We start from the raw sequence: 18,420 nt of genomic DNA on the forward strand, positions 1-18,420 counted from the left end.
AACACTTTAAAAAATCTGAATTTATTCTAACATATTGGCCCAGAACTAGATAATTCAGAACTGTAGATCCATTCTATACTTGGTTAAGGTGTTGAACAAGGAATGAGGACTCCAGATTCAATTCCACCTGCAGGTGTGGAAACCTATTGGGTGACTTTGGTCAATCACTCTGTCTCTTAACCCCATCTCTCTTATAGGGTGGTTGCTAGGGGATAAAATAAAGGGAAATTCACATTCAAGATGCCTGGATCTAAGGTTAGATTTAAATCTAATGAACAAATAATTTGAAGAAAACTTCCATTGCTTAGGACATAACCAATTTGATAGTGTAGATAGGAGATAAGGAGGTGGGAGAAAGAAGGAACCATGTATCCAGAAAGACTCCCAAGTCATGCACGAGGTTTGTTTGTGGCAGTTCCACCTCACCCAAGCCTACCTAGTCTTGCTAAATTGGGCTGAAGTCTATTGTTTCCCATCCAAACTCCCAAAGCTGCCAAATACCAAAACAACATATCAGCAGCCTTGTCCCATGGCAATAGATGACTTCCCCCTAAGGCTTCATATAGATGTTAAACAAGAGCAGAGAGAGTACTGAACCCCACAGGACTCCACAAATGAGGCATTGTGGATAGACTTCTTCGGCCATCATGTTTGCATATATGCAAAAAGCTAGCTGGCCTTTCGTTCATAAGCAAACATTGCATTCTTGAAGTTATACTCTTTTTATAAAGATGAACTTGTATAACTTTTTATCTTGTACAACATGTCATTCAGTAAATTACAGTTTAAAATAATCTAATTACTAATCTATAACCTATTGAGTTGAAAGCTAGAGCTTACTTCTTCCTCTTCTTCTTCTTCCTCTTCATCACCCTCTTCTTCTTCTTCTGCCTGTGCCTCTGCTTCAGCCTGCAAATCTTCTTGTTCTTCATCTTCATCTTCAGGTAATAATTCCCAGCCATGATATTTAAAAGTTTCTGTCGGAAATAGTAAGTTTTCAGGCCATTAAAAAAAATACTGTACATGCAGGACCAGAGATAAAACAGAAATTTGCATGGAATTCTATATGACAACGAAGATTGATCTGGTATTCCAGAAAGGTATTAGGATTCTAATTCACAAATTCCTAACCATCATGAAAAGTTGGTGGAGCATGCTAAAAACTAGAGTTCTAACATATCAGATTGATGTGTAAGTGTACAAATACAGGATTGTTGAAATCAGTGATTCATAAGGAATAATAGTGCCCATAACTATATGCTCCTAACCCAGTGTTTCTCAACCTGGGTAACTTTAAGATGGTGGACTCCAACTCCCAGAATTCTGTGGCCAGCATGCTGGCTGAGGAATTCTGGTAGTTGAAGTCCACCTATCTTAAAATTGCCAAGGTTGAGAAACACTGTCCTAACCAAAGTGATGCTATAATGAAAAAAATAATCTGGTGACATCATCCCACCCTTTACAGGTATGTAAGGCACAATCTTCTATCAACTGTCACCATCACCCATTGTAGTTCCATATTCTTGTACATTAGGTATCAGCCTTTGAGTCCTAAGATTTAAAACAAAAAGCTCAAAGAAATACATATTCAGGAAATGAAGGTTCGTGATATTATTCATTTATTACAGCACATAATTTATTATGAATCAATACTGTGCAGAATAAAAGCAGTGTGGATAGTTTCTGTTTATCATCATTATAAATCATGAAAGCTCTGAACCAGAACCTCCTGTTAAAAATCACCACCTCCAATTCGATATGTGTAGCTATGAACTGATTCCCTCTGTCCCTTCTAATAGCATACCATATTTCCTGTATACATCAACTTTTTTATATAAAAACATGTAAGTCACTGCCATAAAGTATAGCAATATTATAACTACTAGCTCTGATAACTTTCAATATTCAGGAGAATGCATCAATCAATATCTATGATCCCTGACATTTAAGATAATAATTAATGTTTGGTTGCACAGTCAGCCAGATATTTAGATTGGATTTGGCATTTTTATCAACCTATTGAGTCCTTCCCAAGGACCTAGGATAGCAGATATTGTTTGATGGTATTATTGTTATTATTAAATTTGTATGCAACTCAACTCTCATGAATCTGGGTGACTCACAACATTCAAAGAAAGAAATAATAATATCAATAACAATAAAAAATGAAGTTATGGCAGATGTGATGAAGTGGGGGATCTCAATCTCCCCCACCAACGTTCTGTGTGATTCGTTAAGGTCTTCACCGGGTTTCTAAATAACAACAGATTATTGTTCAATCTGGGGTCAACTGGATATTGGGGGTAACCTCATTCCAGAGGGCCACCATTGCTATAAAGAAGGTGCACTTCTAGAGCTCTTAGAGATGACAATGTTTAATCAGAGTACCCTACAGGATTGAATTGACTGGACCAATGTTATGTGAGACAGGTGGCCCCTCAGTTAACCAGGCCCTATGCCAGTGATGGCTAACTTTTTTGTCCTCGTGTGCCAAAATCGTGCACACGGGGGGGTGATAGCATGTGTGTTTGTCCACACACATAATGCAATGTGCCCCTCTGCACATGTGCATGACCCCACCTCCCCCCTTTGTAGCCTAGTCGACCTCCTGAAACATGGCGGGGGGCACTTTTTCACCATCCCCAAGCTCCGGAGGTTTTTGTTGAGCCTCCGGGAGGGTGGAAACAGCCTTCCCTGGGATCCGGAGGTCCTCCGGAGGCTGGAAACAGGCCCATTTCTGGACTTCCAGGAGGCCCATTTTTCACCCTCCCAGAGCTTCCGTGCGGGCCTGCACTTATCTGGCATCCTGAATCCTTTTGGGACCAAAAATGAAGTGTGTGTGGGGACACGCCGCACCCCCCTGCTCCCATGCTCCTGCGAGACCCCCCCCCCGTGCATGCACATGCATCTTCCGCATGTGTGGCAGAGACTCAAAAATCAGCTGGCCAGCGGGAGGTGCATGCACATGCATGGTGGAGTTGAGCTGGGTGACAGCTCACGTGCCCACAGAGAGGGCTCTGCCTGCCACCTGTGGCATGTGTTGCCATAGGTTCGCCATCATGGCCCTATGCCTTGTAGGACCTTATAGGTAACAAACAGAATCCTGAATTACATCTGAAAGCAAGACCGCATTGCAATAGAGAAGAAGTAACTAGGGCAGTGAGGGCTAACCTTTTTTTAGATCACATGCCAAAAGTGGGGGGACCGCAGTGGGGTTGTGCGTGGGTGTGCTCACATCCATAATGCTATATGCATGACCGTAGCGCACATGTGCGTGTGATCCCCCCGCATTTGCCGCACTTTTATTTGCCCTCCCCAGGCTCCAGGGGTTTTCTAGAAACCTGGGGAGTGTGAAAACAGTCACCCTGTGCCCCCCCCCCCGAGGCTCTCCAGAGGCTTCATGAGCTTCCCAGAAGCGGCCCTATGAGCAAACCAGAAGTTCATTCCCAGAGGGTGAAAAACAGCCCTAAAAGAAGGCCAAAGTCAGTTGACCAGTGCGCATATGTGCACTGGAGCTGACAGTCCAATGCCTCATGTGCCCTAACAAATGGCTCCGCGTGCCACCTGTGGCACCTGTGCCATAGGTTCGCCATCATGGAACTAGAGCGTAGGTGGCTGTCTGAAGACTCCCGTGGTTCAGGAAGGATGCATCTGGTGTATCCTTTTGTGCAAAGTTCCTGCCTACAGTGGACATCGACTCTTTAAGTAGGACCTGTGAATCCATATTCATATTAACAGGTAGTACCTGATTCTAAGAGACAATTCAGTAGAAAAGCCATCAAATATGGCTTTCATCCATTCATTCATTCTCTTCAAATAGACTATAGTTAATAGTATCCTCTGATTTACTATGATTAAGTCCTGTTTTGTTCATTTATCTCTGGATGAAGCCAAACCAGCTTGTCAACATTGCCTTCAATTTCATAATCAAATGGCAAGAACACTTTTTCCTTCTTCTGCTGGCAGGCCATTAAAAAAAAGTATATAAAATGTTCTATTTTAATACATGAATACTTTTTTCAGATATGAGTAAAAGAAGTCATGTTGATTATTCAGGATAGTGCATTCATATTAAAACAGCCTTTTATTAAACCAATTAAAGGTTTATAGAATGTTAAATATTAACTTCTAATGATTTCGCTTGCTCTTATTGTTTGTTTTCTAAGTAGTAGAAGCATGTGTACATACAATACCGTGTTTGCCCCACGAAATATGGCCTTGGGCTTATTATAGGGGGAGGGCTTATTGTTTTGGGGTTGCTGGGCAGCTGCTCCCTTGCGAGCGGGCTCTTGAAGAGCCGGGCACAGCCTCAGGAGTGAAGCAGCCATGAGGTGACCACGCTCACGAGCAACCACCCGGCAAACCCCCTCTCCAGCCAGGCAGAGTTCCATGCACTGACCTAGGGGTTATCCCTAAGGCGCCAAGGCAGGTGGCGCTTTGCCGGCCCCCCAGCTCCCGCAGCTTGGCACTTTAGGGATACCCCCTAGGACAGTCCATGGAGCTCTGCCTGGCTGGAGAAGGGGGTTGCACGAGCGCCTGTTCTGCCCACAGCAAGCATGCTTCCCAGCCTCACCATGCCCTGGCCAAGCTCTCCTTGCAGAGCCAGGGTGCCGCAGCACTCCGAGCATAACTTCTTCTCTGGCTTCCAAATTCCAAAACTTGGCTGCCGAGTCTTCCAGCAGCGGCCGTTGTAGGAGTGCGCTGTATGATAGTGGGCCGGCTGCTGGACAGAGAGTCTTCCAGACAGAGTCTTCCAGCAGCCAGCCCACCATACAGTGCACTCCTAGAGCGGCCGCTGCTGGAAGACTCGGCAGCCGAGTTTTGGAGTTTGGAAGCCGGAGAAGAAGTTATGCTCGGAGTGCGGTGGTGGCGGTGGCGCCCTGGCTCTGCAGGGAGAGCTGGGCCAGGGCATGGTGAGGCTGGGAGGCATGCTTGCTGGGGGTGGAACAGGCGCTTACGCAACCTCCTTCTCCAGCTGGGCAGAGCTCCATGCACTGACCTAGGGGGTATCCCTAATGTGCCAAGCCGTGGGAGCTGGGGGGGCGGGCAGAGCGCCATGTCCCTTGGCACCTTAGGGATACCCCCTAAGTCAGTGAATGGTGCTCTGCCTGGCTGGAGAGGGGGTTTGCCAGGCGGCTGCTCGTGAGCATGGTCACCTCATGGCTGCTTTGCCCCTGAGGCTGTGCCCGGCTCTTTGGGAAGCCACTCGCAAGGGAGCAGCTGCTCGGCAACTCCCCCTTCCAGCCAGGCAGAACACTACTCCCCAACCTAGCGGTATCCCGAAGGCAGCAAGCAACTTGAGCGCCTTTTACCCCGGCTCCCGTGGCTTGGTGCCTTCAGGATACTGCTAGGTTGGTAAGCAGTTCTGTGCCTCGCCGGAGTGGGGGGTTGTCTGGGGGCTTATTTTTGGGGGTGGGCTTATATTTTTGGCAAGACATTAGTTTTAGGACAGGTCATACTTTTGGGAAAACACGGTACTATGATGTTCACCACAATTATAAGACATTATTTGCTTCTTCAGAAGTAGCTCATAATTTGTACAAGCTTGTTTTAGCCAACTTTATTTATAATTTGAAGAAATTGTTAATAAAATGAAGCCAAAAACCACCCAAATCTCCTGAGGAAAAAATAATTTTGAAGAACAATGGATGTGAATTACGTACGTTGCATAGCTTGCACAGTCTTATTAAGCAGCATTTCTGGAGTCTGCCCATCAATCTCCAATTCAGTACTCTGGACCAAAAGTGATTCTGTAATATGTTGTTCTAATTTTTGCCAGTTATTCTGGAACTGGGTGAGCTTGTTTCTAAGTGGTTCAATTTCTACTGCATCTGGAAAACCATCTTCAGGATACTCAGGCATCGTGACTCCTAAACAAATCAAGTTGCATTTTAGGAAACAATTATGCATTAACAATAAGATGCTCTCTTATGTGTGCTGGCAGGACTTTCTTCTTGATACTCTGTCCAGTTCTTATGGAGCCACAATGGAAGACTTCACAAGGAGGAGGACTGAAAAACTAAATAGACCTGAGAGGACTTCTGCAGAAGTTCAGAAATCTGAAAGGGGGAGGGAGAAACAAGTGAAATTCCTCTAGCAGCTCAATGAAGAAAAAGTGAAAAATTGGATGAAGAATGAAGTATTCTAAGGAGGACATAACTGCAACATTAATAGCAGTAGACTTATATACCGCTTCATAGGGCTTTCAGCCCTCTCTAAGCGGTTTACAGAGAGTCAGCATATTGCCCCCAACAATCTGGGTCCTCATTTTACCCACCTCGGAAGGATGGAAGGCTGAGTCAACCCTGAGCCGGTGAGATTTGAACCGCTGAACTGCTGATCTAGCAGTAGCCTGCAGTGCTGCATTTAACCACTGCGCCACCTTGGCTCATTAAACATTAAACTGGGACAGGGCACACAACCAAAGTTTGTTTCAACTCTGCGTTTTTAAGAAAAAAGAATTTGAATGATTATACAAAACCATTTGTAATGGGTTATTCAATGCAGACCACCCTGTGGTACCCCTTGACCCAGTCAACCACTAACCTAGTTCAGATGCCATACTTTTCAGGTGTTCGTATTGTGATACAGATTTTTTTTCACTTTCAAGGGGTTCTGTTGATTCTGTGGAGACCAGGAGAGAAACATTATTACTTAATTTTGCATAGTGTATTTGGAACATTAAGAGCTTTCAAAATATTTAAGAAATTAGCAGTTTTGATGTTCTCAGTATTTTCACTTTGTAGGCTTTGATTCTGAAAGTTTATCAAATTATGCCAGTAAAAAGAAGTTTTAAACTAACTAACAAATATATTAATTTGATGGTCATAAAAAATTAAATATAAATGGTGATATTTAATAGATACATTGGTGATGTATCACCATTGGTGATGTATCACCATTGGTGATATATCACCATTGGTGATGATGATGATAGATTTAGAAGGCCATCAAATCACAAATGCTCATTGTATTTTTACATTAAAAATACAGTAAAAACAAAACACTAATAGTGACACAGGATTAAAGGAATAAAATAGTTGCCTCCTATAATGAACTATTACTGATATATACATACATATAAATCTAACCTGTCTTAGATTCTTCAGATCCTTCAGGTTCTTTGGAGTCATCACTCTTCACTACAAACTTCATTGTTTCTGTAAACAGGTATATAAAAACACTGAGGTTTCTTATTAAATGGATTTCCCCTGATCCATATAATCATGGTAAAGCTGAAAAGTATGCTAAGAAACCATAAAGTTATAGAGAATTGAAGATTATTAAAATAAAGCTATTGAATAAAAGTTAATGCAGTGTACAAATAAGGGAGATGGGCTAATTATGTTATTATTTGTGATGTATAATTGCTCTGATGCAAATTGGATTTGAAGTTTAATAGCTGGTACCGAAGGAGATAAGCTGATTTTCACAGTCAATTTTTCCATTATGTAATGGAAAAAAAACTTTATAAAATTTTTTATTCTTTAGGTTGGCTACTGTCAGACTTTACAACATGGCCCCAGAGCAAGTTTTAGCTCTTCAAAAGCCTTGGCATTATCCCCACAGGTTCCATACTGTATCACAAAATTACAATTTTAAATGTGAATAAAGAGGGAAATTATTAATACATCATTGGAGAGTAACTATGGAGAGTAATATTATAATATTAGTAATATGTACTTTCTGTGAAATTTTAATTTCTTTGTGATCATTCTGCCCAATACATACTTAATTCATGTCCTTTGGATATGTAATTCTACAGGCCAGATGTGACTCTCAGCAGGAATAACTCACATATTAGTGTTTTAGATGTTAGTGTGCTAGTATGATTCAAATGACATCTTAGTTCCGTAAGTACATAAATGGATGTTTCCACATGAGAATTATACTTTAAGAACGTCTTAACAGACAGAAGAATACTATTTGTAGCAAGAACTTTGTCAAAGAAATTTGAAAAAGAAGACACTTTGCTGCCCTCAGATTTTCTGTAAGAGTTACAGACACAATAATGTAATAAAACAACTTGATGGTTGTCAGAAAACAAAGATAAATATCTATGATATCCTAACCTCCGGATGATTCTTTCCGTTTAGATTCAGAAGAATCATCTCGTTCTGGTTGGCCTCTTTCAATCCCGAAGCTACCTTCCATAAACTCTGCAGATTCTAGAAATGCAAGAAAAATATATTTTATGGAAACATGTATAAAGCAATTTTGGAATGCTAAGGTGAGACTTTACTGTACTATAAACAATATAAACAGTTTAGAAAGTCATGAGACAACCCAAAATTGGATCCCAATTTAAGCTTTAGAAAAACATATAATACAATCAGACAAGAATCCTAAAATTACAAATAAAATCAGAGTTCCACAGTTCAGAGTTATAAGGAGTACTTGAATATCAATGAGAAGTCATCCATTTTCAGAACTTGGAATAAATGCTTGGGTTAGCCGTTAGAAATTGGTGGCCTCACATCTATGGAATTTATTTCCTGATACTGCTATGAGGCTCTTGCCCAAGCCATTCTTTTGTTTGATTTCTCCTAATACCCTTATGATGTACATCAGATGTCTTCCAGTTCCATTTTTTATGTTTTGGCAAGCCCTATTCATATACTGTGGGACATGGTGGCTCAGTGGCTAAGATGCTGAGCTTGTCGATAAGAAAGGTTGGCAGTTCAGCTGTTCGAATCCCTAGTGCTGCGTAATGGAGTGAGCTGCCGTTACTTGTCCCAGCTTCTGCCAATCTAGCAGTTTGAAAGCATGTAAAAATGCAAGTAGAAAAATAGGGACCACCTTTGGTGGGAAGGTAACAGCATTCCATGCGCCTTCGGCGTTTAGTTATGCTGGCCACATGACCATGGAGACTTCTTCAGACAGCGCTGTCTCTTTGGCTTTGAAATGGAGATAAGCACATATGCCCCCAGAGTCAGGAACAACTAGCATATGTGCGAGGGGAACCTTTACCTTTATTCATATACTGTATGAGTACGGTAGGCATGTTGAATGATAGGGACAAGGTCATGCCCCAGATTTAAATTCTTCCTTGTTTAGTAGTGCTTGTGAGTTTAACAACATGATTAATATGCATATTAACTTCATCACTGTAATAATTCTAAATACACAATTATATTTCTTACCTCTGTCTTCAGCAGATTCCTCAGCTTGCAGTTTTAACATTTCTTGCAGTTCTCTTCTGCAATTAGAAGTTCAAACAATTTATTATCTATTTACCATAAGATGATAACATAACAGATGAGAAGTAAAGATATATACACAGTTCATCTAATTATAAGTAAAACTTCTATGGGGATATGGCAGTAGCCTCATAACTGGGTGTCCAATTCAGCTATCCAGTTCATCACTACTGGTGTTGCTTCATTCAGATCTTCTAGGAAACAAGAGAACACAAATTGTAGGCAATCTTGCCCCATATAATAGTTTGCATATCAGCATCACAATTGCAGCAAGGGGAATCTTATTATCCCCACTGCTACAGGGCAGAGGCAATTCTTCCAGTATCACACCTAATTCTGTTCAGACAAGTGAGGCAAGTCAAAAACAGGTGATTTGCTAGAGGGATCACTAATGGTCAGGCCACAAGAAGGTACCTTGGACCATTCCTCTCTCCAGTCATTCTTAGGTTTAAACTGGGTAGATGTTAATTGAATAGTTGTTTTCCAAACTGGGCTATGGCAGGCTGTGCATTGTCCTGGTGAATAGGGAGGAACTTGTAATTCAGCATCCTTAACCATAGCCGAATGAGAGCTTGTTGTCTTCTAATGTGGGGTGGTATCAGAAGTGGTATTCAGCTGGTTCTCTCTGGTTTGGGCAAACCAGTAGTGGTAGCTGTGGGAGGCTTTGCCTATCCACCCCGATGTAATGCACCAGCACCATATGTGCGCTCACATTTGTAAACCAGTAGGGAAGGTAAATGAAACCCGTTGCTGGGTGGTATGATATTGCTAAGTACTGATAACCAGTGCACAGGAGTGGGATGCAATGTGCCAGGGATGATACGCATTGTTTTGCGGAGTTGGACATTAACCATTTGGATGTGGGCGCTGTTAAGCCAGCATGCTAGCATAATATTTAGCTGTGGAATAAACCAAAGCCAAGCCCATCCCAAAGGTACTTTTTTCAAGAGACAACTGGACTTTCTGGTTTTTCTTTGAAGACGTTTTGCTTCTCATCCAAGAAACCATGACCTGAATGACTGAGAATCTCCATAGACAAAGCCAAGGCTGTTGTTCGTAGGACGTTAGCATCAGCATCGCAGGATGTTCCAGCCAGTCTGTTTAATAAATTATTGTGGCTTTTCAATTTTGAAGCCATTTTTTCCTGTTGCTGGAAGGTTAATGATCTTGCCCAATGTTACTCCCAAGTACTTCGGAGAGTTATTACATTGTAAAATACAGTTCCAGAACTTTACTGAAGGCAGGTAATTTGCTTGGCTATTGCTGAGGTGGAATGTGGCTACTTCTATTTTTGTAAAGCTTGGTTGGAGGCAGCATTTTTTTGAAGTAGAATTCAAACAATTCAAATGATAATATAAATGCATGAAAATGAACTGCAATAGTCCTGTATATAAATTATTTGGGGGGAAAATCTATATTGGTCTGCCCATATTCAGTCTAGCAGGTTATACCCATCTCAGTAAAAATAAAACAACTAAATCTGGACTGGGATTCTTAACAATTAGTTTACTCTCTGTAAAGGTAAGCCATGGCGCAAAAGAATACCAATGGTGTGTGTGTGTGTGGGGGGGGGGGGGTTGTAGACCAACCTTCATTGTAGTCTGTTTTAATTAAACCTCTATCTCCCCCCCACCCCCACTCTCCAAATACTTGCTTTGCTTCTTCTTCCTCTTGTTTCTTTTTCAAAGCATCGTCTATTAGACTTTGCATAATCTGAGCATCAATTTCTTCTTTATTTGCTTCATACAGTCTATGCACTACCAGCTGTCCTATAATACAACAGAAAACAATACAACAGAAAAGGGCTCACATCAAAGTACCACATCTCAGAAACTCTACAACTTTAAAAAAAAGATATATAATAATAATAATTAAGTGTATTAGAAACATTCTTTAGGCAATTGCTTTAAATGTTTTAAGAAATCAAAGGTCTTTCAATAGCTGAATAAAATTAATTGAGCAGCTGAAGGAAATAAATAGTATATCACTATTTATGCTTCACTTTAATGAAAGTATGCATTAAACAAGGAATTAAACTGGTGGTAAAGTAGGATATAGTTCTTTTCTATGTTATTTGCAAGTTGAAACTGAAAAATCTCAAAAGCAGAGATTGAATCTCTAGCTATGTTCAGGCTTCAGGTTCCCTAACTTCTGATTGGCGATACTGGATGAGGCTGATGGGAATTGGAATCCAACAACAGCCTCCACATTTTTAGAGATCGAATTCCACAACTGGGCGAAAGAACATGTTGAAAACTTAACCACTTCAGCGATGATTAATACTTAAGTGACATTCATTTTATATATTCATGTCTAAATATTCACTAACCATTTCGTTCAACATTCTTCAAACATATCACAATATCAGGTAGGAGTCCTTTTTCTAACAAAGCAATCCAGTGGTCCATTAGTGGAGGGAAATTATCCAGTACCCATCCTCCTTTACATGCAGCTCCAGGATATCTGCTTGGATTTATCTTCTGTAACTGAAATAAAAGAGTGCAATGAGCATTTTAAATGGTTAAACATGCAGAATGATAAGTGCATTCTTTAGGATAAAGATACATTTTTGAGTTCAGTTGACTGACTTGCATTAATTTTTCCTCAATAATAGAATTTTCATCAACTATTGCAACAAGTTAATTCATTAAAAAGTATGTTACATATCGGAGAGAGACAGTTACAAAGCTATGACAATTTGCATTTGCTAGATCAAACCTTTTCCTTGAACTCTAGAATAACTCTGTTATTCTAAAGACTCATTTTTTTGTTCAGTCATATAATTCAGATAACAGAATAACAGAGTTGGAAGGGACCCTGGAGGTCTTCTAGTCCAACCCCCTACTCAGGCAGGAAAACCTATATCATTTCAGACAAATGGTTATCCAATCTCTTCTTCAAAAATTCCAGTGTTGGAATAGAAGTTGTAAATAGGGTTCCTTGCCTGAGCAGGGAGTAGGAGTAAAGGACTTCCAACGTTCCTTCTAACTCTATTATTCTATTATTCTGTTAAATAATTATCAAATAGTTGTAGCCTTACGTTTTGCTTGGGACTGTTCCAAGAAGATGTTTAGAGTTTACAAGCTTTGCAATACTTAATCCCCCCTCCCTCATCACACTTTCTCTTTTTGCTTTCTGATTATTAAAATTGGAACATTTAAATAAATGGCTTTTTCATTTTTCTTTGGATGATTCTTTTTAATTAAGCTAATATCAAGTACCCTTCTTGCCAGTGGTGAGTTATCCATTTTTTTACTACCAGTTCGGGTGACGCTTCTGCACAGAAGTGTCCAGGCGGGTGGGTGGAGGCTCCCGCCACCGCTACCACCAGTTCACACAATCTGGGCCGAACCAGTAGAAATCCATTTTTGCTTCTTGTGCCGGGAGTAGAAGAAGCAGAAATCCAGAGTGGGCAATTAACAGTGAAAACCTGTATTAGTTTGTTCAAGAATACTATTTGTCATGTTTATTCAGGCTTACTTGCACACAACTCTCATCCTCACTGCCTACCAGAATCACTCCAAAGCAATAAAATAAATATGGTTTACAAGCACAAACCCTTTAATTAATTAAAATATAATATTTCATGTGAAGATTATATTTTTGCGAATAAAGAAGATGAAGAAAAACATTGGTAAATAATACAGCATTATGTTGAATTCTTCTTGGAACACTGTATGAATCATATGTCTTATGTTTGGAACACTCAAACCATTTCATCTTTCTGGCCAACAATACTTTTATAAGTTGCAAAAGGAATGCCTATAGACCTACACATCCACATAGACTTTTTTTCTTTGTGGTCAATTGCATGTTAAGGAAGTGACATTTAGAGACCAGCATAACTGGAAACACTGGAATGAGAATTGCATTCATTTCGAGAAGTGTTGCAAATGAAAAGCGGATTTCATAGAGATTTAAAAACAGAAAGTAGGCAGTGAAATGCATCAGATTTACAATGAAAATTGCAGGTCCCTAGTATAGTGATTACAGGACATTTCAACATTTTTTAAATTAGAGATTTTGTTTAGAAATTGTTTAATCTTGTCTGATTCTTGGAGACTGCCTGGACATGTCCCATAGTTTTCTTGGCAGGATTTTTCAAAAATGGTTTGCCTCCTTCCTGGAACCAAGAGAAAGTGACTGGACCAAAATTACCCAGCTGTCTTTATGCCTAGGGCATGATTATACAACACAGTCTCCTGTTTTCAAATCTAATGCTTTATCCACTATACCAAACTGGTTCTCTTTAGAAGTCCTAGAAAAGTCCAAAATTTTTAATTAACAACATTCTTCTATATCAGCCCCCAAAAAATCCCTTGTAAGAAAAGGACATTACAAAATTCAAAATGTCTGTGGGACATAAAATATATCATATATAAAATGAGACAGGAGCATTCTAAAAATGAGCAATGGGGAACAAATAAACAACGAATTTTTAAAGGATATTCTCAAGCTATGAGAAAGTAGTAGTTTGGGGCATCTTAACAGGTCTAATTTTTTAATGGCAGATTGATTGTTTCTATGCCTTAGTGAAATTATTCTCTCCATGCAAACACTAGAATTTAGATTTAAACTAATCTGTGATCTTCCTTATAATGTTACCAAATTGGTAATGATTTTCATAATTTTAAATGCATTAAATACCATGTTGGTTAATAGAAAGATCTTTCTATTGTGCCTTTCATTTGATCCTGGTGCTTTTACCTCTTCAATGGCTTCTTCTAATACGTCTGCATATGTTTCTGGTGGCAGAATAATTGGAGATAGTATTGCAGCTTCTATAGCGCTCTGGACTGCTTCTTGGATATCTGGATGGTCAAGAGGGATCTCCGATTCTGTTTGTACTGTTGAGATATCTGCTTATTACATAGAAAAAAACCCAGGCGTAAATATCCCAAAATGAAATGAACTCTAAAAAACCCTGTTAATATTACTATGAGGAATGGAAGCTTCCATTAGTGGAATAAAAGGGCCCTTTTTCCAAATCTAAACTGAAGGATTGCATGAACTTCTGAATAAATTTGATGGGAGCAGAGGGAAAAAGAAAAGGGGAAATGGCATTGCTTAAGCAAAATTCTACTCATTCAATGTTTGATAATGTTCTAGATGTTCTTTTGGAAAGTTTTTTTTAAATACCATACTGGTTTTGTTATGGATTGAAAGAATGTATTAGAACATATAGATTTCATATTTAAAAAAACATAGAAATGTACCGTATTTTTCTGAGCATAAGACGCAGCAAGGTTTTGAAGAGGAAAATTTTTTAAAAAAGTTTTTGCACTCTGCAAACCTCCCCAAAATGGCCCATTTTTTGCAAAAATTGGCCCGTTTTTCATTAAAAAAGGACATGCATAGCCTTTAGGAAGCTTATAGAGTGCTCCTGGGGGGTGGGGGATAAAATTGAGCAAAAAATGGGCCATTTTGTGCTCATTTCTGCTCTCCCCAACCCTAGGAGCTCTCTGAAAGCTTCCTAGAGGCTATACATGACCATTTTGGTGAAGGGGGTGGGGTTTCGGGAGGAAAAAATTCTGTATTCAGTGTATAAGATGCATCCAGATTTTCAGCCTCTTTTTTGAGGAAAAAAGGTGCGTCTTATACTCTGAAAAATACGGTAGCTTGTTAGTGAGAAGGAACCTGGTCCAAAACAAGAACACGTCTGTCTTCTCCTATTACTCATGAGCCACAGGGAGCTGCAGCAGAGGGGTGAAAGAGCCACATGTGGCTCTGGAGTTGCAGGTTACCGACACCCACTCTAGTGAATTAGGGCAGAGTCAATCAGCGTTTTTCTTGCATGTTACATTGTTTTGTGACTTAATGTATGCTTTTGTTCACATAACCATCACTATTTCTGCCTAATTTCTGTAATACCTATTTGTTCTGCAGACTGAGATACAGACATTTCTTCAGTGTCTTCTTCTTCTTCTTCTTCTTCTTCTTCTTTTATTGCGCTCCCTTGTTTGAGGACACTGCCCTCTAGATCAGGAATAAAGAGAAATAGAATACATTAAGTTATGCAGACAACATGTTTCTGTTGACTTACATGGTTGGTTCACATTGTACTCTAAACCAGAATGTGGTTTCTTTGATTTTGCTTAGACCTGCCACTGAAAAGAATTTCTCGGGATTGACACCAACACAGTAAGGAATACTTATGCCAAGAATCCGCATGGGGTAAAAACAGGTTATAGTTCCATTTGATTATTCTGGTGTAATTAAAAAACACACTGATGGATCTTTAAAATTTGGTATGTAGCAGCAAAGCTTAACAATTGTTACTGCAGGACATATGCAATAGAACTTTAAGTTTTCCTTTTCTGGCTATGATATCACTATCTTGTTAAGTTAGAAACACAGTTGTTAGGTGAATCTAGTTTCCCCATTGACTTTGCTCATCAGAAGGTTACAAAAGGTGACCACATGACCCCAGAACACTACAACCATCATAAATATGAGTCAGTTGCCAAGTGTCACATGACCATGGGGATGCTGTAATAGCTGTAAGTGTGGAAAAAAAGTCATAAGTCATTTTTATTAGTAATGTAACTTCGAACAGTCACTAAATGAACTGTTGGAAGTCAACTACTTGTATCTACTTCAAAGGAACAACATTCCCAATTTTGGTAGAAAAGCTTTTATCAAGAGAATAATGCAGGAGGAGAGGGTTATTTTTTTTCCTCCTGTGCCATAGCTTGCATATACTACAGAATCCTTTTTTCTCCACTGTTTATTAGATTTTTCTAAAGAGATGGGTAACATGCTTTTATAATATATATGGTAAGACATGCCTGGTCCTTAAATATTTGCAGCTGAGAAATAAAAAATGGGAGAGAATTTGAGAGAAAATTTTACACAAAACAAAACAAATGAATTTTAGCTAGCAAAAGTTTAAGGAATGTTGATTTACACCACACTACAACAGGTGATTACCCAGAAGTAAGTCTCATTGAATTCAGTGGAATTTAATCCTAGAGAATTGGAATGGGATTGCAGACTTAAACTCATATCTGACTGCTTGAACCAGTTGGGCATAATCATAAATCATAAAATACATTACAGCATATGTAATTGTGCCCTCAAAATGGACTTGCATGGAGCCGAGGTGGCGCAGTGGTTAAATGCAGCACTGCAGGCTACTTCAGCTGACTGCAATTCTGCAATTCGGCTGTTCAAATCTCACCGGCTCAGGGTTGACTCAGCCTTCCATCCTTCCGAGGTGGGTAAAATGAGGACCCGTATTGTTGTTGGGGGCAATATGCTGACTCTGTAAACTGCTTAGAGAGGGCTGAAAGCCCTATGAAGCGGTATATAAGTCTAACTGCTATTGCTATCGGATCTGCTTTCAAATTTCAGATAAAATAAAAAGAATTCTATTATCTATTGTATTTTATTTACTGTTACATCATAATTTTTCATAATTATGACTATCCTCCTTTGATATAAGCTAAAATAATTTAAGCATGGCATATATTTTCTCCTTCTTCCTTCATATACTAGAGGAAAAGACTGGCCAAGTGAAAAATCACTTACAATACAATACAATAGCAGAGTTGGAAGGGATCTTGGAGGTCTTCTAGTCCAACCCCCTGCCTAGGCAAGAAACCCTAAAGCAGCGATGGGGAACCTTTTTTGGCTCGTGTGCCATAAGTGGGGGGAGTGCAGGGGGGGTCATGTGTGGGCGTGCCACACCCATAATACAATGTGTGACCCCTCCAGTGCGCATGCACGCACTACAGGCACTCCCCCCATTTTTTGCATGTTTTTTTTTGCCCTCCCCAGGCTCCAGAAGCTTTATAGGAGCCTGGGGAGTGCGAAAAGAGCCCCCCACCCATCCCGGAGGCCCTCTGGAGGCTTCAGGGACCTTCAGAGAAGCCTCCAGAGCAGTCAAAACAACCCTCCGAGCAAACCGGAAGTCACTTCCAGTTTGCTCGAGGGTCGTTTTGAGTGCTCCGAAGGCTTCAGGGACCTTCAGGAGGCTTCCCTGAAGCCTTCGGAGCGCTCAAAACGACCCTCCGAGCAAACTGGAAGTGACTCATATTTAAATGGTTGTCCACTAGGATTCCAAGATCCCACTCACAGTTACTACTATTGAGCAAGGTACCACCTATACTGTACCTGTGCACTTTACCTGTAATTTATTTAAATTTCAATTAAGTGAGAACAAATCAACTATAAATCATAATCTCAGGGCTTGGATGATTTAAATAAATAAATAACTCCTTGGCCTCTAGCATCATAGGGAACCGTGGCAAAAGTAAAAGTGGAAATAAATCTTCCATTTTTCATCTTATTTTCATAAAATAAGGTAAGAAAGGATGTTTGTGAAAAGTCTGAACTGTTACTTCAAATAGCAGTAAATGGTCTCCTATTATTTTTTAATTAGATCAATTAATCATTCATTGCAGTACGGTAAAATCTCAGCTTCAGGATTGGGACCATATTGAGTGTAAAAAAATCTACTTACAAATCTACATGTACACATAATGCTTCTGTATCAGAAAAAAAAAAGATTCTGTCTTGTTTGATCAGTTCATTTTGAACATGCAGGCAGATTCTTTAACAAATGAAAATATCTCCCCCCATTCCCCATTTTATCACTTTACAGCAATGAAGAAATAATGCCAGGTTTATAGCCATATCAAAACAAAATGTATCACAACTTTTCTGACAACCTAAACAACTGGATACCAAGGATGGGGCTTATTTCACTATGCAGGGAGAGCTCTGCAGGTATAGCCTATTCTTCTATAGAATGTATGAAAAATCAAATCCTTAGATTACCTTTTGGGCTAGTAACTGTTGAAATACTGGTCAGCATTGAACTTTTTTCCTCTGTGAGAATGTCCTCCTCTTCCTCATTTCCCAGTTGGCTGTCACCAAACTCTCGGTTAAATAGTTCAACTATAAAAAAAATTAACATAATTAACATGAAGTACTTCTTATATTAAATAAAGATTTCAGACAATTTCAGAAGGTCTTTACATGATGGGCATTTAACAAATTACATTTGTTAATTGATAAGTTATTTGTAACCTGCATCTGCATAATAAACTTGTCTTCCCTACCTCCAGTTCACCTCGTTTTAAATCTAGCCACTCGATGACTCTGATGACATGAACTGCATCTTGTGAAATCTTATGCCTTTTAATAACATTTGTCAGCTAGAAAATGTGCTAACAGACACTTTTTGATTATTATTTTTTTGCTAGTTGAATTTGCA

The 18,420-nt window shown here is 39.7% G+C and overlaps 1 protein-coding gene across 1 annotated transcript in view; it reads right to left on the reverse strand.

Annotated features, from left to right (window-relative positions):
• The window catches only part of AK9 (adenylate kinase 9), a 65,250-nt gene that overhangs the window by 26,122 nt on the left and 20,708 nt on the right, over positions 1-18,420 (reverse strand). The window contains exons 14-24 of the mRNA XM_032215294.1: positions 17,982-18,101; positions 15,072-15,176; positions 13,908-14,059; positions 11,530-11,686; positions 10,855-10,969; positions 9,144-9,199; positions 8,073-8,168; positions 7,092-7,160; positions 6,547-6,624; positions 5,664-5,870; positions 841-977 (exon numbers count right to left, since the gene is read on the reverse strand). Coding sequence (XP_032071185.1) covers positions 841-977; positions 5,664-5,870; positions 6,547-6,624; positions 7,092-7,160; positions 8,073-8,168; positions 9,144-9,199; positions 10,855-10,969; positions 11,530-11,686; positions 13,908-14,059; positions 15,072-15,176; positions 17,982-18,101 — 1,292 coding nt within the window. The remainder of the gene's footprint in view (positions 1-840; positions 978-5,663; positions 5,871-6,546; positions 6,625-7,091; positions 7,161-8,072; positions 8,169-9,143; positions 9,200-10,854; positions 10,970-11,529; positions 11,687-13,907; positions 14,060-15,071; positions 15,177-17,981; positions 18,102-18,420) is intronic.

Source organism: Thamnophis elegans, chromosome 4, assembly GCF_009769535.1.
Source record: "Thamnophis elegans isolate rThaEle1 chromosome 4, rThaEle1.pri, whole genome shotgun sequence".
NCBI classification, from domain to species: domain Eukaryota; kingdom Metazoa; phylum Chordata; class Lepidosauria; order Squamata; family Colubridae; genus Thamnophis; species Thamnophis elegans.